Genomic DNA, 24,241 nt, shown 5'->3' on the forward strand with positions numbered 1-24,241 from the left:
TTGAGCCACAGGATCTTTTCATTCCTGAATAAATAGCTGGCTAAAATACTGTTCCCATGTTTTTAGTCATAGAAATATAGAAAAGAGTGTCACAGTGGGATGTAGGGCAAATTCTATGGTTTAGGGATGTATGAAGTTGGAAGGCATTTATCAACATTCCTCAAGTAAATAATATATGACTTCATATTGTTTGTCTGTTTATGTTCTCAGAATGTGTTAGCGAAGGTGACTACTCATCACTGACAACAGAGTCAAGTATACACACAGAGAGGTCAGGGTCACAGGCACCGGAAAGTCCATCCTCTGTGCCACCTACCTCGGTCCCTGAATCACCGCTGGCCTCTGTCCAGAGCAGCCCTGCCAACTACACCCACGACTTCACCTCGGGTTCTCCATCAGCCAGCACGCAAGTATGTTGCTCAAGACTTGTTTATTGATGCTATAAAGTCAAGTCACCTGCCTAATGTGGGGAAGGAGACTTCTGTCTTGAAACGATCTCTAGCTAGGCTTAGACTGAGGAATTCTGTTTAGATTCTTTTGGGGGAATTTATAGCCTCCGTGTCAATGAGCTATGAAAATAGACAACAAGACTTTAAGGACTGGAATGTCAGCAGTAGATGGCACTTTCTAATTGTTTGTCGTTGCACTGGTGTTAGATGCTTTGTTTATATTGTGGAGGGGCAAGCAAGAGGGAGGCTAACATTTGTTAGTTTTGCCTTGTACATATATAATATAAATCTGACCATGCGTTCATAAGCAGTCGAACTTATAGTGTTTACCCTAAGCTGAAATAACCCTTGTATTTTTCTCCTCCTCCTGCTTGGTCTCTCCAGTCTCCTCCAGCCAAAGGCAGCTTTAGCACTGCTGCCTCTCAGTCAGATGGCAACAGCAGCAAAACCAAGATGCAGCTCCGCTCTGCTTCCCAGACCCCCAGCCAGATACCAAGTCAGCCCTGCACTCAGCCCACTGACACCCCCATGGCCACACAGACTGGTGAGTTGAAATGCCACAACTCTCTCTCTCTCACACACACACACACACACACACACACACATACACACTGGATATGTAATGTTTTTTAATGAAGGTTTGGTAATAGTTCTTCATGATGCCTCAGAGAAGATACGAGGGGGAAGCAAGGAAAAAAGTGGACATAATGCAGCTATATTGCTGGCACTGTGTAGTCAGGCATAATGTGATGCTGCCAGGAATGCATTATGCGAGCACTTCCCTGATACCTAACCTGCTTAGCTGTGTGGTAGGAGGACAGAACACTTTACATTGCACTCAGTTACAGCACAAGCAGAGGCAGTTGTATAGACTCAGTATTATAACTGTGCTGTAAGCATTTTAGGCCAATATTTCAATCTTTACATATAGTTCAGTTGTGCATTCCAGTCTTATTTATCACTTCAGTCTCTAATGTAAAGTTTTATAACACTCTGACATGGTTTGTTTATGTGTACAAGCCAATGCAACTGGCAGAAAATGGACTTTATGCATTCCTTGTAAACAAACTATACACTAATCTCCAAGGAATTATGTTTGAGTTTGAGCGGGCAGTGGGCACTAAGTTGGATTACTGTTTCCTAATCAGAGTTCTGGAACTGATTTTGCATTCTAACTGTGACTTACCATCTGAATTTGCTTTCAGAACCCATGTCTGACCAGAGCGACATAGAGAGCCGTATTAAGGCCCTGAAGGAAGAACTCAGGAAACGCAAGTTTATGGCCTACCAGCTGAAGAAAGAACAGAAGAAGAGGCACAAGGAGCGCCTGAAGGCACAGGAGGCCAGCCTACTGAAGCAGCTGGAGGTAAATGTGTATGTGTGTGAGGGAGCCACCAGATGGTTGTTTGGTCTTGGTTTGTTTGAGCGTTTTAAAACCACACGCACATTACTGGACTTGTGTATATGTGTTTGTGTGGGCAGGTGAGTGGGAGCATGTACCCATTTATAAGCACTTATAAGCATTTACACTTAGGCCAACTATCTGTAGAACATATTTTTTCATTTTCCTCTTTTAGTCTTATAATGACTTCATCCAGAAAACTAAGGCAGAACTGAACAAGGAGCCAGACTCAACACTTGATGCTAAGCCCCAGGTCCAAACTCCCATGTCAGCTTCAGACAAATCCAGTGTCAAGCCACCTCCTTCGCACAGGTACCATAAACCATTACCAACATAGTTTTGTTGTGCTTACCTGTGGTGTTTTATAATTTGAATGAGAGTAGGATGTTAAATTAAAAAAAAAAATGTCCTCAGGTCTGAAACCAGCAACATCTTCAAGATTGTCTTAGATGCAGAGAGGACACACACTGACTCTCCATTAGACCACGGTGGGTGTTTGATTTTTACTCATCACAGCTAATACTCTGAATTGTTCATTTCTTTTCATATGTACAATATTTGTTGCAGCATGTGTTCTGAAAAAACATTTTCTCCTGTTGTGGTGTTTACAGAAAACCTTACTCCGTGTGGTCATAGTAGATCCACCTCAGTGCCTCAAGAATTGTCTGATGAGGACCCACCAACAGTCACTCCAACCCCAGTACATGGCAGCCCAGATCGCCCTACCTCAGGCCTGAGGGGCTTGCTCTCTCCAGAGGATCTTTCCTGGCCTGCTTCTAAGGATGACCAGTCACAAGTCACTAACTCTGGGAATAAGAACATTTTGTCTAATCATAGGTCAGATATTCATGAGGACTTAGAAGTAGAAGTGAGTTTCAAGTCTGAGGATCAACATTCTGAATGTCTTCTGAAACTAGAACAGGAAGAAAGGCTCAGCTCACAGCAGAAACTGTCTATATCTAAACATGATGCCACCTCCATTAATGAAGAACACCGAATTTCTCCATCTGTTAGCTTGGAAGATAAGCAAATGATGACAAAGGAATCATCTGAGGCAGAAAAAGGAATCAAATCTACAATTTCCCACTCTAGCAAATCACATTTGGCTGCTATTGAACCTAAAGGTTCAGCACATCCAAGCTACAGTTCCTCCTCCCATGACCACTCCTGTACCCCTGAATTAGTTAGCCTCTCTTCAAAAATGGAGGCACCTGTAAAGGATGCAGAGGCATCGCCTCTCTCAGGAGATGGCTACCATGATGACTTTGAGTCATCAGTGGAGTCATCACCCAGGGAGGACCATCATAGCTCTAAACTTGTCTCTCTAGCCTCACCTTCCCCTACAGAGGATACCAGAAAGTCACTACATAAGAGCCAAGATGAAGAGGAGGTGGAGGAGGACATTTCTGAAGAACTGAGTCAACATTCTGCAACAAATGGAGATAGCCATCACTCTGGAAGACTGCTAGACCTCCACATCCAAACCAGAGACTGTAAAGATGACACCAAGGACAACATTGTCAACTCCGGCCACTCACCAACCATTTCTCCCTCTCAGACCCCTCCATCTCCCGTTATTGATGAGATGCCAAGCTTTAACATTGGAGACCGGGTTCTCGTGAGCAATGTTCAGCCTGGCACCCTGAGGTTCAAAGGTCCAACCAAATTTGCCAATGGCTTCTGGGCAGGTGTGGAGTTGGATAAGTCTGAAGGGAGCAACAATGGCACCTATGATGGGGTGGTATACTTTGAATGTGAGGAGCGTCATGGTATCTTTGCTCCTCCTGACAAGATTACATACCTCCCAGAGAAGTTTGAGATCTTCACAGACACTACAGAGGATGAGGACTCATTCTTCGACGACTTGCCAGATAAAGATAGGAGCAGACATGAAATTGATGAAAGCCAATCACAAAAACAAAGAAATCTGAAGAGTAAAGGAGAGGAAACATCTCATAAGCAATGTGAGTCCGGAGATAAAGAGCTTCGTGATGAGCTTGACCATCCAGATCAACACCAGAAGAGCCAGACCTCTCTAAGGGAAAACTCCCATCTTAATTCACATAACAAAGAATTTGAGCATCCAGTTCCCAATGGCAGCAACAGAGAAATCATCTTGGAGTTTGAAGATGCACCAGCCACTCTCCTCATCTCTGACATGGACAAGATGGGCCTTGACAAGCAGAACTTGAAGGAAATTACTACCCTCATTGAGAAGAAAGACCCAGACTCTCACCTCAAGCATGTCACTCCTGCTGATCTCAGGGATGTCAAGAGTACTGAGGAAGAACACAAGGGCAGAGACTCACTGGGCGCCTTTGCTGATGAGCTACTCAACAACTTTGTGAAAGATGCTGTAGAACAGTTCACTCATATGAAAAAGGCCAAAGAGCAGAAGATAAAAGCTGCCAACCAGATGAATGGAGATCTGTTTAGCAAAACTCATGAGGAAAAGGAGTGGGTCTCCTCAGTGAAACAGAAGGACAGTCTGCCCTTCTTTCTTGAAAAGGAAGGGGAAAAGGAGGAGTTGTCATCTCCAGAGCTGTGCAACCGGCCAGTAAGTTCATATTTTCACATATCTACTAATATATTAATGCAAGCCCAATGTGTAAAATGAATGTCCTCTCAATATATTTCTCAATGTTCTCTCAATATATTTAGTGATAAAATAAATAATAAATAATTGAATAGAGATGTTTTGATAACATTATTCAACAACTTCTACAAGGTCATAGTGAAGTAAATTACTTCACAGTGGACACTTTGTTTTTGGTGGAAACACCATCTATCACAATACCTAAAACTATTGACAAGTGGTTTTTATTGATTTGACCTGGAAAGTCCCAGTTATGGGGATGTGCTCTTCCAAAGTCCAAATAGCAACTCCTTTTATGCTGACACATTATTGAATTTGGTGCTATTCCCTGCCAGTAACCCTTTGTGTCAGTAAGACACTTTTTGAGTGGTTCAGAAGCATAATGTCCTTGATTTATAATGCATATCCATTAGGGACTTGTTCTATTCTGGTCAAACTGAATAGTAATTGTATGGATGGTTGTAATCGAAATTTGAAATAGACCATGAAATTGACTCTTCTGTATTTTGTCACAACAGGAGAGTCCTGTTTTGGGGGCCAGCGGTCAAGAGGAGCTTGCCAAGCGTCTAGCAGAGCTGGAGCTGAGCCGTGAGCTGCTTGACGAGCTGGGTGACGAACAAGACTGGTTTGATGAGGACTTTGGCCTCAGTTCTCGTAGGGAGCAACAGAGACTCAAACAGGTAGAGGAGGCGGCAAAACTTGGAGGAGGAAGGTCTGGCTCATCAGCAGCAGCAGCAGCCATGGGTGGGCTTGTCACGGCGCCAGGTGGGGAACAGCAGGTCAAGACCCCACCCAGGCCTGAGCTACCTCTTCCCCTTCCTCCTAAGCTACCTGAGCAGCCGGCCATGGTGGTGCCCCACTCAGCCACAGAGGTAGAGAAGCTGGTCCATTTTGCCACCAAGGAGATTTGGGAGAGCTGTAAGCTGGGACAGGACAGCTTGATGAGCCTTGCAGGGACACCCATCCCCAAGCCGTCCCAGGAGTATCTTGGCAAAGAGGCCAACAGCCAGGACCAGGAGGCCCTCTGCATCCGCAGCTACAGGCAGGTAAGAGGCAACTCAGGATACATTGGTAAAGAAATAAGATAACCTCATAGATGACAGATATGGAAAATAAAGTTCTTGTTGATTTCAAAGCAATGGTAGTGAGGTTTGAAGGAAAACAGGAAGAGGAATGCTCTTACCGCCTTCTCCCCTCAGTGTGTGCCTGATTGACAACTTGGAGCGAGGTTTTCCGGCTTCAGGGTTTGCCTTAATTGATCAGAGGCCTAAAACACAACATTTGATTGAAAGCAAATGCCAGAGCAGTGGTGTGATTATGATTTATGTTGAGTCAGCATGACAGTTACTTCTGCTGAATTCAAACAATGCCAACTTATGGATCTACCTATTGTAGTTTTAATAAGCTTATAAGCTGTTTGATCACTTGAACCCAGGCATCTTATATAATGTTTTATTTTGTCAGATTAAACTAATCCTTTTGCCTTTTCTTTTTTATTTTTTTCTTAGGCTGTGTATGACCTAACGTGGGAAATCCTCCAGGAGATCTATGCTGAAGACCCCAATGCCCATCAGCCTCAGTGGGTCAAACCACGGCGAGTCAACTCCTCCGCTTTCCACAGAGTGAAGGCACCTGGAGACATCACCAAAATCCAGGTATGGTGCAGCTGGCCACTCATCAACATCAGGAAAAGACACTGCATTTTTACACAGAGCACTGAATCTCATAAAACCCTACTTTAGCTAGCTACCCTAAGTATTTTAAAAGCCAGCTAGGATTTTAGAATAAAATAGGACCTCCAACCTATGATTGGTCATCTGCCACTGTGTCTGGCAGTATAGAAAACCAACCCATCATGGTCATAATTTGGCTGTTGTTAAATCCCCACCCTGGATTAAATGCCTTACATCCGTATAAATTCAAATACAATGTTATGTCTGTTACACACACAGATGTGATGAAGTGAAATGTGGCTGTATGTATGTTTGTTTTTTTAACTTGTCAAACAGGAATTCATCACAACAGAAGTGCTGAAACTGTATGGCCTGACAAAAGATCAGAACCAGAAGATGGACTGGCAGAAGATGCTCAAATTTGGCAGGAAGAAGCGGGACAGAGTGGATCATATACTGGTAGGAGCAGGAATCTGAAGGCTAATTTGACCTGACTTCATAAGGACATATGTTTACAATAAGTGGTGTTTCCTAACTTAGACTGAACCTATCTCAAAAGCCTGACTCAACGCAGTTCTGTTCATTTTTTGCCACTGTATTTATTTGTGTCCCTTTGTGTCTCAGTAACCATCCATAATGAGTTAGTCACTGTGCTAATTGACCCCCATTTGTCTCAGGTTCAGGAGCTCCATGAGGAGGAGGCTCAGTGGATCAACTACGACGAGGATGAGCTGTTCGTCAAGATGCAGCTGGCAGACAGCGTTTTTGATGCATTGCTGAAGGACACTGCAAACGTTCTGACACAAATCTGTGACAAGAGGGCCAAAAGAGCTGCCCTCTCCTGAGAGCTTTTCAGCTTGGATTGTTAACTGTAACCTCTAACTCAATCCCAGTTGTTCCTCATCTCAGTGACCTCCAGACGACGACTCCAGACAACCTAAAGCCGCTTGGTCTTCCAATTGCTGATGTGCCAACAGCAACCTTCTGATGCCTTCAGTCCCAACCATTACCTCTCAGCTTTACAGCTCCTTATTAAATATTTTCTGTGATGAGGTCATTGTAGGATTTGCTGAAGTTGCTACAGCTGTTAGCAGATGGACAGTGACAGTGTAATCTGTCGTACACACAACACACCTCTTGATCAATCCAGCCTTCTTAAACCTTAATATTGTCTTGTTTCAAGTCTTCCCTCCTGAACTGGTTCCTTTGTAATTGCCAGTTTCAGAGTGAGTAGATTTTTTGACAGAATGGACTGTACCGCTTTTTAGCATTAATGGTCCATCAATGCTGCTAAGTTGATTCCTCCATAGTGGACTGCATTGTAATGTTCACTTGGAGCAAAAGTAAGTTATATTTTGTATTGGATCTTTAAGGAGCTATATATGGATTTTAAAAACATGGAAATTGAACAGCAGATAAAAGTATATGAGAGCATTATTGAGATCAGGAATTACTATTAAACATTTTGCCTCCTAAATTGTAATATTTATTACTGAAAAATGTTTGATTAGAGGGGAAAGGAACTTGAATTTGAAACTGTAAGTTATCTTATTAACATAGAAAAGAGTTGATAATTTTAAGATTTTGTAAAGCAAAACTAATGAAATTATTAAAGCACAATGGAAATGTGAATGTGGACATGGCAATACATTGTATAGGAGGTTTAAGGAATGTAATTGAAACCAGACAAGAACATGCAAAGAAACTATTTTTATTTAATATTTAAATATTGCAGTATTAGTAATTAATCAAAACTGTTCTGTGTGACTTTGTTCTCGCCCACAATTGTCCAGTTGGTCATCACTACAAAGGCTGTAGGCTCTACTTAACTAGTTGTAGAATAATTTAATAGAACAGTGCTGACATGCTGGATTTGAGCCTTACAAATACACACCGCCAGACAGTAAAGAAACTAGACACCCAAGGTCCATTTATTTTCTCTAGCCGGTAAAATATTGGCTAAAGTTGCCAATGGTTGTCAAGTTTCTTCATTTGTTGCAGTGCGGTAAAAGTTGCTGTATCTGAACTTTAAAATTGCCCATAAACCTGTAAGCCAGTCACATATTGACATTTCTGTCTATTCAGTCTGTTGCTGCAACACAGCGAGCAGTCGGCTTGTTCAAATAGGCCATCAGAATGTAGCAAGGTGATGTGATTGCTCGCATTCAGAATGCAGTTAGTCTTTCATTCGGTTAAAGTGCCTCTTTAAGTTTAGCTGTCTGTTTATAACGAACTTTGTTGATGTCTCAACTTCTTCTGGACCTATTTTCTTTGAATGTTTCTCAACTGATGTGTACTACCATTGTGTAATTGATGCTTTAGGACAACTCTTTCCTCTAACTGATCCACAGCTGTTTCAGTTTCTGCCTTACCATTTTCCTGGTCCTCTATTCAGCCTGAGGAACTGTTTGCTATGCTGATAGTTTCAGAACCACTGACTCACTCTAAACGTTAGCTGCTTCTTATCCGCGTCATCTCTGCCTCTGTGCATTTAGACACAGTTGATTAATGTTATTGATAAACTGTATCAGGAACTAGCTTGTGCTCACTCCATTACACACGTACACATTGGCTCAGGTCAGCTGACTCGGGCAGTTTGAGTCATAGACTGATATGGCCGAACACCTGGAACAGTCAATGCCCAAGAGTTTACTTAAGTCCTCATTGTCTTCACTACTTAAATCCAAGAATAATAATAATTATAATAATACTGTGTGTACAAACTCATATTGGCATGTGAAACAACGCCTGATACTCAGTACTGTCTGTTTTAGCAAAAGTGACCTTAAATTGGTGGGAATGAAAGACTCATTGCATATTAAGTACTTTTCCTCCCACTGGTGTTTGTTTTAATAGTGGCTAAGGTGTATATCTAAACTGTAAACTATGTAATGTAAAACCTTGTCTGTAAATGTACCTTTTGATACTTATCTCCATGCTGTATGACTCAGTGTCTGGTCTGTAGGCATATGTAACTGTAATGGTGACATGAATAGTACCTAAGAAACATTTCCCTCATGGCTTTATTGTAAACCCTCTAGGATTGTCCTCTTGAGTTGATTGTATGTGGGAGGAAGTTAATTTCCCATTTGTAACTATGCAGTATTTGGTCATATACATTATTTTATATGTATGGGCCAAACAGCTTAGACTGTTGATGTAGTTTGTGAATAAGATTAGACTAAGAGAATTTTAAATGAAGCTTGAAGCTGTTTGTTTGTCCCATCCACTGGTCTGAGGTCAGTTTTCTTCACAGACCTTTATCTTAAATAAAGAAGGATCTTGAGCAGCTTCACCTTCAACCTTAAAAGATTGTGTAGTTTGATCCCTGTGATTAAAAAAAATATATAAAAAATAGGCACAAATGACTTGATAATCAATTTAACCCAGTTAGACTAGAAATCCCTTCTCATCTTTTGAAATGTTTAGGAATATTTATAATAATGTGCTGTGAGTGTGCGCGAAGTGCACTTGAAGACTTGTACAATTATTTTACGGGTGTAAATATATTTCGACTGTCTCCTGTCTGTCTGTCCGATCTGATTCACTGTTCACTGTAGCCTGAACGATTGTTGTAAAATAAACACTGTTCCCTTTGCAAATGTGTACATAGTATATATTTGTTAACTGAAATGAACTTTGAGATTGTAAATAAAGCTTTCATTATTCCTGAATCTAAACGACAACGTTTGTTGAAATGTTTTGAGGTTTAATATGAAGTATACACAGAGTTTCTGTGCAGTATGGATTAAAAACCAAGCTGAAAAAAATTAAACTGTTCAATACACACCACTCAGTTCTCACCAGTGAATGCTGGACCTCCAGGTCAGCTGAGTTACTTGACTGAGTGTTTATTATGTGTCGAACTGGGAGATGAAAGGTGCACTGTTACAAACAACCACTGTGTGAGAACCGTACCACCACACACTTAGATGATGAATTAATGAACATACTGAAAGTATTTTTATGTTTGCTTTAGATAGTTCAAGCAGAATTATGTTGTTTTGCAAATAGGTTTTCTCCCTAATGTACAAGACAAGCCAAACCGAAACCACAATCCACACAAAAACCGCAATACAAACTGAACCGTGGATTAACTGAGCCATTACACCACTAGTATGGATAATTATTAGTTCCAACAGCCTTTCACAGTATAATCAACTGTACTGCGGCAGCTGCTGTATGTACCACCAACGATTACAGCTATAGTTATAGCTATAGCTATAGTCGTCATCATCATCACCATCATCATCATAGTATAGTGTCCTAGTAATTATGTCTGACTAATCTCAGAGTGTGAGGTCTAAGTTTGTTCCCAGTCCCAACTGAGAGCAGCAGCATCAAGTGTTTGTTTGTGAATGTAAGAAAGTGTTGGACTGCTGTCAGGTCACATTAAGCCAACATGTGTCCCTGGTAATGGAGTAGAAAACCCAGCCAATAGCCTTCTTGTTATTGATTTGATATCGGATGCCAACACTGCTAATTAAACGTGACATTTTACATGTAGGCTTTAGAGAGGCGGTGTGAATATCTACCAGCCGCGCATGTCATTTTCCAGTGTCCGTATTATCACACGTAGCCTAACAAGTTCATGGTGATAAGACATTTCCGCGCAGGTTTAAAGGGCGATCTTGTTAATTGAGGAATGGGACTTGCTCGGAGTGTGGTGTGTTTGTTCGGTGGAGTAAAAGTCCGCTAGGGGGAGGGTTGCTGAAACCCCGGCGCAAGAGAGGAAAAAGTTGCCTTAACTTTCCTGATCAAGAGCTTGAAAGTTGGTGCGTCCGGAGTGACTGTCAGCAGCAGCGAGGCGAAGATGGCGCGGCGCTGCAGCCGTGCCACGTCTAGGTTTACCGGGGATATACACATCCATATAGGAAAGCTGGTAACATCTGCGGTTTCGTTGTGTCTTTGTCTACTTTTTCTCTCCAGTGCGGAGGCCGGACTGTACACCGCCTCTGATCAGATCCAGGTTTTAACCCTGGAAAATGTGGACTCCGTCTTGGTCAACTCCACCGCAGCAATAGTAGTGGAGTTTTACGCTTCATGGTGCGGCCACTGTATAGCCTTTTCTCCTGTTTACAAAAGTCTTGCAAGAGATATTAAAGGTTGGTACGGACACTGCAACGAGTGCTGTGACTGGGACTTAAAATAGTTAAATTCATTGTGATGATCCATAGGTTCCCAATTTCAGTTTTGCTGCTGTGTGTGTGCATGGTTTTGAAAACATGATAAAATATAGAGGAGCTTGTTAAAAAATGTTAGGAATAATATAGTATAGATGCAGACGTGCAAAATGGTTCCTGTAGGCTGTTTATTGTGCATGTCTCCCATCTACCTTTTGTTGGCAACATGTAAACAGCAACAGCAACCAAGCTGTAGTTGCTCTGTTTATTGGAGCGTGTGATCTAATTTAATGTGCTTTCATGCTATTCACTAGGCCACCACACCTCACCTTCATATCCTCTAAAGGAAGGCTGCCTCCACCGCTGAGGAGCCTAAGAAAATATTACAGAGCAATGTGAATGAATATGATTAGGATGATAGTCCTGGGCAAAGTTTTTCCATTTTGGCTGAGGGCCTAACACAGTCATGGGGTATTTCAGTCCTGCACACACACACACACACACACACACACACACACACACACACACACACACACACACACACACACACACACACACACACTCACACACACACAGGGAGAGAGAGAATGAGAGAGAGAATGAGAGAGAGAGGGAGAGAGAAAGATAACACAGTGCCAACTGCTCTTTTGGTAAGCTGTCAAATGCCTTTCTTTCTTTCTTTTTTTTTTTTTTTTTTGAAGCTGTACAAAACAAAACTGAAATTTGGGACACAAGAGTAGTTGTGTTAACACTAACCCTGTTCAGCTATGCTCCCTGAATGTGTGAAGTAAAATTAACCTATGGGATAGAATGTAAATTGATGGATTATTTGCATACATGCAGACCTGTCTTCATCACTCACTTGGCAGCTTTGGTAGAAATGCTGATCAGTATGGGCTCTCCTATATGGTCATGGTCCCACATTCTTAAAACATACAAAATAATACATGTACCAAGTGCATTCCTTGTACAGGATTTTTGTGCCATTCGTCTAAGTCCATATGGACAACTTCTTTGTTAACATGAAGACACACTCGCACACATGGAAGTTACTCAGCACAAGTGGACAATGCAAGCCATGCAACAGGACACACGCTAAATATTTACTATCCTTTTCCTGTCTGTTCTTCAGAGTGGAAACCTGCTGTGGATCTGGCAGCCATAGACTGTGCTGTCGAGGAGAACAGAAAGGTCTGCACTGGTTTTGGTATCAGAGGCTACCCCACCATAAAGGTAGGCCGTCCTGTGTGAACTGGGAAAATAGAGTATGCCTGTTTGCCCTGGCCCAAATGTTGTGTTTTAACTTTCATTGTGCCTGGAGAGCGTTTTCACTTCACTGTGTACAATGGCTGGTTTATTCTATTAGGAGGTGAAACGTGTTTGTCCCAAAGTGCCTGCTCTTGGTTTAAGCAGACATTAAAAATATGAACTCAGGGTTTGTTTTGGGTGCTGGAAATCCTTGAAAACACTTACACTTCAATGTATCAGGGGTTGGATTCTCAATGAAAAACTTAAAACTTTGAATTTGTCTCCCTTCTGTAGCATGCTCTAACTAAACATAATTCTGGTTGGCTACAGCACAATAACATCTGATTTAATGTGATGAAGAAGTGAAATAATCATTTTGAGTCGCCATAAACAGTCATAAGGTGCTGGGAAGACTTGAAAATGTGCCTTGGATATGCTTGAAAAGTGCTTGAATTTGACTTAAGAAAGGCTGTAGGAACCTGAGGGGTGTGATCAGAAGCCAGTGTTTCACAATGCTGTTTTCATTACATGGGTATTTATTCTTGCTCTGTCCAGCACCTTAGAAAACAACTGCTGTCACCAGTTCACGGACAATAAAATGTGTCTTTAAAACAAGAGAGGATTGAGAGTGCTTCTTAGGGGGTCTGATAGGTGGCAGCATGTATTGAAGGGGCTGTTTGGTTTGGGATTGTTGCTTAAATCAGAGAGGAAGGAAGTCCAAACACTTAAAAAAAAGTAAAAAGCCTGTATTTCACAGCTATTTCTATAGCAGATTATCAAAACCAACTGCAGTGTTTTTCTGCCATGCTGTGGCCTTCAGCAGGGAACAGCATGTACCAAACTGCATAAAGACATCCTTCCCAGGGTGCTGCTCCCATGCAGTCCCATGCCACTCTCATATATTCTTTTGAATTAGGGAAAGGCTTTTAAGACTTTCCCCTTCCTGCCACCACACTGAAATGTTTATTTTCCTTCAGCATGTGTGTCAGTAGGGTACTTGTTGCACTGTCTGTTTAAGTGCCGGACCTTAAGACTTACAGTATTTGCATACACTCTAAAATGTTTGGATTACAATGGGGCATACAAGGGTGTGTACTGCATTTAATTTGCAAATCATGCTATGTAAAAACTGTCACTCTCTAAACTGTCAGTACCTATCAGTCCAAGCTTGATGTGTGCTTCATTGTGTAGTCCATATACAGAGAACATCATATGTCAGTTTTGAGCAAAAAGAAGTTCAGCTAAAGTTTGCCATTCAGTAAAATCTAAAATATCTAGGATCCTCTTTGTACAAGTGTCAGTACTGAAACACTGGAGGACTACTATCTTTAAAAAAAAAAAAAAAAAAAAAAAAAGCATGAGAATTCATTTTAATTTACTGCTATCACTCTGCAAGAGTAGGCTGCTCTTTTTTGCAAATTCTGGATATCCCATTTGGAAACAAGTTGCTCTCTGGATGGGAAGGTGATGACGGATGAGAGCAGAATGTAGATGAAGACAAATGCAATAGTCTGTTCCCAGCAGAGTTCACTTTTGCACAATCAGAAGTCAGACTGCAGAAGAGCCTCTGCTTTCAACTTTTGGCATGTATATTTGTAAGTGTACATGATCAGTCGGCTTCGGAGTGCGTTAAAGACTCGCAGTCCTTTCTCCCCTCTCTGTCAACCTGTGAAAGCTCTATGAAAGAGCTCCTTCTGTGTGAAATCACCGTGGAGCTTCAACATCTGCGACTGATTTTAACTAGGAGGGATTTGGGGGTCAAGGAGGGCAGAGAGGAAGGCTGTCTCACTCTCTCTCTCTCTCTCTACCTTACACAACATCGCTTTGCCGATTTCATGGTGATGTGAAAGCAGTCAGATGTGATGTTAATTCTTCCTATTTTTCTATCTCTCTCTCTTTCTCTCTCTCTCTCTCTCTCTCACTTCACAGTTCTTCCATGCTTATTCCAAGGGTGATTCTACTGGACTGGCTTTTGGAGGTATTGCTACACACGCTGAAGCACTTCATGCCAGTGAAAATAAAGAGGCCTTAGTTTTGTGTACTTAGAGACTCCATCTCTTTTGGCTTTCACAGAGAACACATGTGGCCTCAGTGAGTGTCATGTCCGAGTGACAGGGCTCTTGCGGGCCTTGAAAATAAAATAAGGCCTTTTAAAAATATTTTGAAAATGAACGGATGGTCTTGAAATTACTTGACTTTTCCAGATTCAAATATAGCACTCATATTCATTAATCTGCGTCAGTGCTCTGCATTAACATCTCCCACGCTGTGGGAATCCCTCTGATGGAGATCTGCAGGTTCAAAATGAATGATTTCATTAGGTTTTCTTAAAAGCTAAGAAAATGCCTCTGTCTAATTTTGACCTCTGTCATGTTTTACCCAAAAACATGCTTGTTTTTGGTTAATGAATTTCACCAAACGAGACCTTGACAGAGAAAAAAAAAAAACTCACTGTCCACTTCACTTGCTGTCAGAGATATTTAATAACACCATTTCATTACAGTGACCTTCATCAGGTTATTAAAATTATTAAATATCTCTGACTGCAAGTCTTTTGCTCTGTCTTTGTCGACCTATGGTTTTGATCCATAGGTGTGCAAAAGTTCTGCCCTTTAAAGTCATTGAAAAATCTTTTAATTTGACATTCAAGGGTGCATGGGAACCCAGGAGTAATAATACTATATACCTGCTGATCAACCCCAGCATGCAGTGTATATATGTACCTCATTCTAGAAACTCAACATGGTGTATCTACACACATGTACATCTTTCACCTGCCAGATTGATATTATACAGCAGTCTCACACCTCCATTCAAGTTCAATCTAATGCCACACAAGAAACACAGAGTGGCACAGGCATGAGTTTCATTGCAGGTTATTGAGCTTAGTGTTGGGCTTGTATGCATGCATGTTCTGCGAATCATGCGTTTATATCAGCAAATATCCATGTGGCTTCAGAGCGTAAACTTCCACCACTGTACGATGATCTTCTGATGCCGTCTGACCGGCAGGTTTCCCCCGAGAGGTTCGAGGCCTCCGTCAGAGGATCATAGATGCGTTGGAATCTCACGAGGACCCCTGGCCCCCAGCCTGCCCCCCTCTGGAGCCAACTAGGTGAGACACCCACACACACACAAATGCATATACACAGAACCAGGTACAAACATTTTCCTTGTCGATTTTTGGCTGCTGACAGAGAAAGAAGGTAAATGTGTACATGTCTTGCTGTGGGACAAGGCTGTCACATTGCACTGTTGCGCCATGGCAGTCTTTGTGTCAGTCTCATTCAAACAACATGGGGGCACTGGAGAGCTCATTTCTACACTGCCAATATTTCCAAAACTTGCCACCGTGATATTAATGCTGCCCTGATGGCCGCTGGACAAATTCAGAGCAGATTTGCCATATGGTGTTGCAATAACTGGCTAAAATGCTTAAAAGTTGTTTGAATCTGAATCTGGCCTTCAGTAGACTTGGTAATGTAAATGCCACTCATGTTTGCACATCATGTCTGCTGCTGTAAATTCTGCTTCTTTTAGTTTCCCGTGTCCCTCTTGTTGTTATGTGCTACTTGAATTCTGATACTTTGCACCACCTCATGCTGGAACACATGACTCAGTTACCTTATCACTGAAGTTTCACCAACGTTTCAGTTACCCAACACTTTGCAGGCCATGCCCACATGCTCCCATGCATGTGTTCAGAGTCTTACACCAAGTTATCATTATGCTGATGCAGTGAAAGGAAACAGGAAATACAGTGTCTTCTGCATACCAGCAACTATGTTTTCTACTTCTCCTTTCAGCGTCAGAGTGAAAGCACCATCACTGTTATCTTCTGTTACCCTGCACCCTTGTTATTGTCAGGTTCTCTTCCTGTTTTTATAATTAAAATGACGTGTAGACGTAAGTCCCTTTGCGTTCTCACCTTGTCTTGTGTAGGTTTGGGTGCTCTTCAAATGGAAAGGGGTCCTGTGGTGGTTACGTGGGAAAAAGTGAGATCAAAAGCGATTAAAAAGTCAATTACAAAGACTTTTTGATAAACTTGGTTTGATACCTTGAAAAGTTTCCTTGGATGATGTTTGTAACTGAAATCTAGATAAAGTTTGTAATAATTAAAATATTGATGTATTTCAAGTGTCTTTTGGAGGTTTCTCTTTTTTACAGAGATAAACTATACATGTTTATTTCTTCCTAGTGATATGTACTATATCAGTATCAAATCACTTTTTATGCTCTTCGTTGCTTCTCTTGTGTTTGGGATTCCAGCCTTAAGTGTTTGTGTGCTCCTCTCTCTCCAGCCAAGCAGAAATCGACATCTTCTTTGAGACCAACAGTGTTGAATACCTGGCCCTCATCTTCGAAGACTCTAAATCTTACATTGGCCGAGAGGTAAGAGCTGGTTTCCAACAGGCCAACTTGTGTTTTCCTCCTCCTCTGAAATATTTTCTCTTCCTGGGCAGCAGAAGGGAGATGCGTGATTTCAGAACTAGTGAATAATACAACTGGCCTGTTTTTCTTTCCGCCTGCTCGACATAAGTTCCAACCAAACTCTACAGCAGCTGACTTCACTAAGTAGCCTGACGCAAAACAGGAGAACTAGTCAGTGAAATCAGCTGGTGTTTGGTAGAAATGAAAACCTCTCGGTGGTTGATGACTCACTGAGCAAACATTGTCAGACATGATATATAACAGAAATAGGGTGCTGATGTGTAACTAAAAACACGAATGAAAATGCTTTATCTCGTTTCTCTTGTTTTTCTTTTGTGTGTGTGTGTGTGTGTGTGTGTGTGTGTGTTTGCTCCAATTTCCAGGTAACCTTGGACCTGTTACAATATGACAACATTGCGGTGCGGAGGGTCCTGAGCACTGAGGAGGCTCTGGTAGCCAAACTAGGAGTGACCGAGTTCCCGTCCTGCTACCTCTACTACCCTGGAGGCAACTTCACCAGGCTCAACGTGTGAGTCATTATTCTAATAATAAATATTAAATTACAGTGTGTAAGACACTCCGTCATGGTTAGTATAAGGAGGCTTCAACATTACAGCAAAGAGGAGAGTCAAGAGTTTTCATCACTTTTAATATTGCTTTTGCATTTCTGGAGGCAACAAAAGTGATTTTGTTTAGAACAGGAAGAACTGTGCGTTCGCAGTGAGAGTTTCTGTGGTCTAACAGACAAAGAAAACTCACTGAAATTCAAACTTAATCATCAGGAAAAAAAAAAAAAATGAAAAAGACGTCGCAGTATTGGACACACTGTTTGACAAATGATCTCAAGGAAGTTCAGTGCAAACAGACCACAGCGATGACAGCTCAGTAGAAAAAAACTGCAGCCAAAAACACATTAAAGAGAAACTAAACCCCCAAATGTAAATCTCAGTGAAGCCTGACTGAGAGGCAGGGTGCCTGGTCTTTGGTGGGAGGCGATGTCAACACCCAGTACTCGAGCTGAGGGGGGATGAGGGTGGATGGCATCCCCCCTGAAATAAAAACGGTCAAATCATCCCTCCTGTAAAACTGCCATCCTCACTTTTCATCAAGTGAAAAAAATTGACCATCCCCCCCTGAATTTTTTTTTACAACTCGACTACTGGGTACACCCATAGAGTACGACAGGTGGTGAGGCTTCACAGAGATTTGTTTAATGTTGTAAATTTCGTTCTATATTTTGTAACTAACATCACTGGGAGATACTCTCAGCACAGAACAATGGTTTATAATCAGAAAGAAATTCAGCGATATGAAACAGAAGTTTTAGCTGTCACGTTTCAGTGTCAACACCTAAGAATAAATCAGCAAGGCTTCTTGTAGACTCACCAGTTTGCAGTGTATCTCCATCTCCCTTGACTCTCCACTGTAGCTGTAGCTGCTCTCTATGTGCATATCATGATATTTTGACCGAATATCTTGATATCGATACTGTGATGATATTGTATGGATGGCTTTTGGTGCTTTTGCAAAATTTACACAATGAGATTTTTGATAAATAGTCATCAGTAATGTGGATATGATCACCATGTAGACAAAAAACAGAACATGTAGGATATAGTATTAAGCTCAGAAAATTGCATCCCTTTACTGTAAAGCCTTTTAAACCAGGAAAAGATGGCACTTATATTAATATGTTGTCATACATCACAGTATTGATATAATATAGAGATGTATTGTCCAGCCTTAGCATCGCATTTGTTGATTTTTACAAAAGGAGAAACAAAACAACAGCGGGAACACAATGTAAGTCACCAGTCCTTGTTTGTGAACAGTGTGAATGTGTTTTAAGGTGGAATTTTCCTCAGAAATCCAGTAGTAAGTAGGGCAATAGTGATGGTATAGATTAATAAATAAACAAATAATCCTCTGTTCCTATAAGGATGATGTATATAAAGACATGCAAGGTAAATCAAAAACCAAAGAGAAATAGTTGAAAATTGAGACAGGCTCATTTTCAGAGCAAGAACTCATGGAAGACAATGGCAAAATATGTGATTGAGAGGTTTGCATGATGTGTTTTCTTCAGTATGTGTCAACATCATCCCGATCTGCAGTCCAGTATGTCCGATTGGTTTCCATTGAGCTTGATTTGAGACACACAAACCCCATGTTTATTCCCATTCACTTCCTATTGTTCAGCGTGCAACAACTTTGCTTTCTTCTGAAAATTCTCATCGTGGGCTCATTATCTGAACCCTATTCATGAGAATACTTTTAAACATCTGGCCTCTTAATGGGATCAGAGCATCAAAATCACTCCCATTATTCACTATCATAAAGCCTCGCTGATCATCCCTCACCCTGCAAATTCATCTGCTGTTGCTCCCGCATTGTTTGGCCATTTCAATAACTTGGCATGCAAAGAGGACTCTTTTTAGTTGACAAATGCAAAAAGGAAATGATTTATTGCTGATTTATTTATTCACCCCCATCTCTCCCCTTCCAACCCCCTTCATCTTCATCACTGTACAGAGGGGAGGTTTTTTAATTTCTTGCATGAAAACAATGCCATTGCTTTTCTGGCTTCACCTGCCAAACAAGCCCCAGCCGCACACGGCGACAGATGGCCTCCCATCATCACTGAATGTCTGATTGATCCTGGGAGAGAGGACTGTGTGTGTGTGTGTGTGTGTGTGTGTGTGTGTGTGTGTGCACGCACGCGCAGCTGTTTGTGTCTGTGTGCGCGCATGTGACTGTATGGGGGCGTCTCGTATCCGTCATGCATGTAATGCGCACTAGTCCCAGGTGAATGCATTCCCTCCCAGCCCACCCTGACGCCTGCCTTCCGACCCCCGGGATCCCAGGATGAATGGTGCTCCCCACACATCTGTACACTCCCACCAGGCGCACAGGTGTAATTGAGTGCCAGGCTGTTGTGAATGAGTGTGGGCCCGGAGTATCCATCCTACTTATTACCATCCTCTTTCAGTTTTATGATGCTCTCTCTCTGTCGCTCTGTCTCTCTCTCTCTCTCTCTCTCTCTCTCTTTCTCTCTCTCTCTCTCTCTCTGCACCCTCTTGCTCTAGGTCTGGCAATGGGATAGTCAGAGGGACAGAGAATGCAAATGAGTGGAGCACATGGGGGATGGGGAGACAGTGAGAGAGAGAGAGAGAGAGAGAGAGAGAGAGGAAGAGAGGGCACAGTAATAGTTATTGTTCCATTTCAAGGGTTATCACGTGGCTAAATGGTCGGAGATTTCCCTCTCTGTCCCATACTACCCTGGTACCATCTGCTCAGGACTGAACACACAAGGGTGTGTTCCTGTTTGTGTGTGTGTGTGTGCGTTTGGTTGCGTGACGTGCGGAAGCAAAGTCCTGTGTTTATGTTGCTGGGTTGTTCATTTCAACACCGTTTCCATGGATGCCATACTGGCCGCTCCATATTTTACAACGTTTTGATGGATGCGTTCATGCAACCTTATGAACAAACACAAGGTTATAAACTAAAGATAACAAAACAGTAACCTTACGTGCACATCATGGGACTCAAACACCTGATCCTGGCAGCATTTGTGCCATACTCTCACCTCTGTGCAGACCCATAGTTACATGTAGGACAGTGCTGTCTGCTGACTCCCAGGAGTCCTTGAGGGTCTTCCAGAGCGCCCTCAGCAAAACGAGGATTGAGGAGTAGTTTAATTTCACTATAATTTAATGTTCAATGATAAAAAAAAAAAAATGAGTGATTGTTTTATCATTGCTGTAATCTTACCATTTTGAATCTATGTGTCAGTGTTCAAGTATGCCACCTAGGTTGAACCAGTTTAATACATTTTGATACCTCACACACACAACAGTGACTATTCATACAAGGTGCCCAGGCCAAAGTCACTTAAAATGGCAGTTTGTTGACTTAGTGAAAGTCAAAGTTTAGGTCTGGAACATGAGAAAAACTTCCTGAGCTGACCTGACCTGCTTCTGGTCATTCATTCATGCTGTGCGTCCTTCTCTCCCTAGCCACATCGAGGCTCGTACTTTCTACTCCTACGCCCTCCAGAGGCTGCATGGGGTAGTGCGGTCGGGGAAGCCCAGGCCAGTCACCGAGGACCTCCAGAGGAACGACACAGAGGAGGCCTGGAGACCCTTCAACAGGTACAACGGTTGTCACAGGAAAACGTTGACATCTCTCTGCTGTTACTCCTCATTTGTTGTTGTATGAAATTTGTTTACTCATGTGTTTCTGCATTTGTCTGTGCTTTTGCACGCAGGTCCATGGTGTATATGGCAGATCTGGAGTCAGCACTGCACTACTCCCTGCGTGTGGAGCTCTCTGCTCATCCGGTTTTCAAAGGAGAGACCCTGAATGCCCTCAAAAGCTACATTTCTGTCCTGGCTAAGGTGAGGGGACACATTTTCAGCGGGGGAAGCACTGTAGACACATATACACACACACTTTGTGGATAGACTAAAGTATAAATGGTGGATTTCATATTACAAATTTTTAATCTTCCAGAGTATCACACATGATCACCAATGCATAACATCTGCAGCCATCAGACTTGTGTATTTACTGTAGGTCACCACTAGATGGAGAGTGAGACAGCAGAATGGCACGTAGTTCACACACATTGAGGCACTGAGCTGTTGTGTGCAGCTTTTAGCTCTGTTTCAGAAAGGTTCATTCTTCTTAACATGTTTTCTCATACTTAATTTTTTAGGAAATTATTCTGTAAATGTACACAATTAACTGTTTGTCAAATGAGTGGATGGCGTTTCACGACACACATGCACACACACACACACACACACACACACACACACGGAAGTAATATTGAAAGCACAAGTGGATGCCATTGACTATCCAGAGCACAAAAGGCTCTCTTGGGTATTGTTGACCCTCTCGATGTTGGCTCCCAGGGGGATTGAAGCGTGGCTGCCACCCACTCACCGCCCACAGGCTTTATGCAGACACAGCCTGATTACTAGCAGCCCTCCCTGGGACACCCCGACCACTCCTCCTCTCCTCCCTCCTCCCCTCCTTCTCCTGCCCTAGCAGCCCTCCTTTTCTTTTCACATTGGCATTTATGTAGATACTTTTAACCAAGTGCCAGTCCCTGTGGTAAACCCCCTCCACCCCTCGTACTTTCCATCCTCCATCATTCCTGGCTCCCTCCATCCTTGTTTGGATTTTCAACTGTCATTTATTTTAATGGTAGATTATCACCTTCCTTCTTTCTTTCTGCTTTTTCTTACCCAGATCGCATCTTTCCATCCTCAGTCTCTTACCCCTCTCTTTCCCTCCAGTCTCAGCCACAGCCAGAAGTGTGCCAGCCAGGCAAGGATGTTGTGATGATGAGTGCTGACCTGCTAGCCCTGTCCCCATTGGCTCAGCACCAGGCTGTGTCACTGCACTAGTCTGCTACCAATCTCTCTGATTATATTTCACTCTCTAGGGAGGCGTTGTAGCAAGCCAGCATGCGTGGGTGTCGGTGTGTGGGTGTGTGGGTGTGTGTGTGTGTGTGTGTGTTTGCATGCGTGTGTGCGTGGGGCAGGGCACTGTGGCCTCCCATTAGTTCCTGTTTGTTTTGTCAATAGTGGCAGGTCCCAGTGGTATTTTTAGCCTGTCCCCCACCAGAATGGTCCATCCGCTCAACAGGGCTTTGTGTGGCTAAGGAGCGAGTCATTGTTACAGCTAACCAGGACTCCTGACAGGTCTTAATGACATTTGACTGAGCGCTCTCACCACAAAGAGGCCGTATCCATTCAGTCTGTCACCTTGTTAGCAGCAGGTCATGTAAGATAAGCACTTTGTGAAACTCTGGTCCAAAACTACAAGATGTGGATGAGAGATTTAGGGTGGACCAGTGGGATGAGATGAGCACTGATAGGAAATGGCTTGTGTCTGTCCACTTTGAGTGTAGCACCAAATTCATAATCAAACATATGCATTTTTAAAGGTGCATCGTACAAAGAGGCCCAATTTAAGTGAAAATTGTTTAGACTGAAAAAACATAAAACATACAATTTAACAAGGATTTTCTCTTAAACATAGAATTAATCAGTTAGTCTGTCCGATGATAAGAACCACTTAGACTCGAATTGTCAATTTTTGTACTTATTTGACATTTTTGGGAATTGAGTCCAAAGGATCTTCATTGTAACTGACCCTTGGCAGTGTTGCACAATGCACCTTTAATCAATGGACATTGAACAAGAGTTAGTGATTCTGAGTGATTACATGGGCTGCATTCAGGAGGATGAAATGCTCTTGTATTTTTGTCAGAAAAGTCTTAACCTGTCCTGTTTCCTCTGTATCCCAACTGCTCTTATGTGATCAGGAAATGACTTCATTGCTAAGCCGTCCCTTCTGCTTGATTACCAAAGCAATAGGTAAAAAATACGGTTCTTAAAGTCAGCAAGTGACTCATATTATGAGATTAGAGTGAAAGTGACTCATAGTGCCCCAACCTCAAAGTGATCTGTCATCATTTCACAGCGGTGACACATTCCTCAATCATGACACGTTTGTCATTATTACAGAACCTAATTACTAAATGAAGCGTATTTGCATACATAATGTGTGTATTTGTGTGGATAATTGTATGTGTGAATACAATTATATGTACAGGCACAATATATGTTTGCTTCCAAATATGTGTGTATTAGATGCATGCGAATGCATTTGCAAGAATTCAGTGTATGCCTGTAAAATCACACACCACTCTAATTGTCCATGCTGAAAATTGTAATTCTATAAATTGTAGGTTGTTCCGCTGTTCAGCATCATCCTGTCATCCTATTGTCCCGTGCACCTCCATCCAAAGATGCAAATATGAGGTTGAATTTCCCTTTTTTTCCCCTTGCGGTCATAATATTGCTAGATTTACTGTCTTGTCAGGCCAAAGCTGGATTTATGAATCCTCTACATGTATATGAGGATTAAAAAAGTGGATCTTGGGAAGGATGAGAGCATTACAGCGAGGTTTTTAAGGATTACACCTCTATCCTGCTTTTCTTGAAAGAAGCCTTTCAGCCCAGAGGGGGCAGAGGGGCAGTGGAATAAAACATGGAATTAAGAGGGGGGTTTTGGTCTAAACCTTGGCTTCGTCCTTCTCACGGCAAGGCTCAGGAAATATTATGGAGGCAGAAGGCTGTAATGTCAGTAGTAAACTACTGTCTTCCTTTGCTTATAACAGTCTTAGTCACTTTTGGTTCGCCCACGAGGCTTCCTGTTGTAGCTTCACTTCAGTAAAGTAGAAAAGCAGTACACGTGTGTGTTTTTGTGTTTGTGGAGCTGAGGCTGCTGTTTGTCAGATTTCC

General features: G+C 42.2%; 2 protein-coding genes and 1 long non-coding RNA gene across 5 annotated transcripts in view; all 3 read left to right on the plus strand.

Annotated features, from left to right (window-relative positions):
- cep350 (centrosomal protein 350) overlaps positions 1–9,800 on the plus strand; it is a 53,811-nt gene extending 44,011 nt beyond the window's left edge. For all 3 annotated transcript variants that reach the window (XM_030049207.1, XM_030049209.1, XM_030049208.1), the window contains 10 exons: positions 211–410; positions 834–993; positions 1,655–1,815; positions 2,027–2,163; positions 2,266–2,339; positions 2,463–4,408; positions 4,966–5,493; positions 5,956–6,102; positions 6,457–6,579; positions 6,798–9,800. In XM_030049207.1, coding sequence (XP_029905067.1) covers positions 211–410; positions 834–993; positions 1,655–1,815; positions 2,027–2,163; positions 2,266–2,339; positions 2,463–4,408; positions 4,966–5,493; positions 5,956–6,102; positions 6,457–6,579; positions 6,798–6,965 — 3,644 coding nt within the window. In that variant the 3' untranslated portion in view covers positions 6,966–9,800. The remainder of the gene's footprint in view (positions 1–210; positions 411–833; positions 994–1,654; positions 1,816–2,026; positions 2,164–2,265; positions 2,340–2,462; positions 4,409–4,965; positions 5,494–5,955; positions 6,103–6,456; positions 6,580–6,797) is intronic.
- Positions 1–24,241, plus strand: part of LOC115357640 (uncharacterized) — a 249,917-nt gene that overhangs the window by 70,302 nt on the left and 155,374 nt on the right. The window lies entirely within an intron of this gene.
- qsox1 (quiescin Q6 sulfhydryl oxidase 1) overlaps positions 10,696–24,241 on the plus strand; it is a 28,551-nt gene continuing 15,005 nt past the window's right edge. The window contains exons 1-8 of the mRNA XM_030049211.1: positions 10,696–11,225; positions 12,376–12,476; positions 14,421–14,469; positions 15,504–15,606; positions 16,793–16,883; positions 17,306–17,451; positions 20,939–21,073; positions 21,190–21,319. Of these exons, the coding sequence (XP_029905071.1) occupies positions 10,934–11,225; positions 12,376–12,476; positions 14,421–14,469; positions 15,504–15,606; positions 16,793–16,883; positions 17,306–17,451; positions 20,939–21,073; positions 21,190–21,319 (1,047 nt within the window). The 5' untranslated portion in view covers positions 10,696–10,933. The remainder of the gene's footprint in view (positions 11,226–12,375; positions 12,477–14,420; positions 14,470–15,503; positions 15,607–16,792; positions 16,884–17,305; positions 17,452–20,938; positions 21,074–21,189; positions 21,320–24,241) is intronic.

Source organism: Myripristis murdjan, chromosome 4, assembly GCF_902150065.1.
Source record: "Myripristis murdjan chromosome 4, fMyrMur1.1, whole genome shotgun sequence".
Taxonomy (NCBI): Eukaryota; Metazoa; Chordata; class Actinopteri; order Holocentriformes; family Holocentridae; genus Myripristis; species Myripristis murdjan.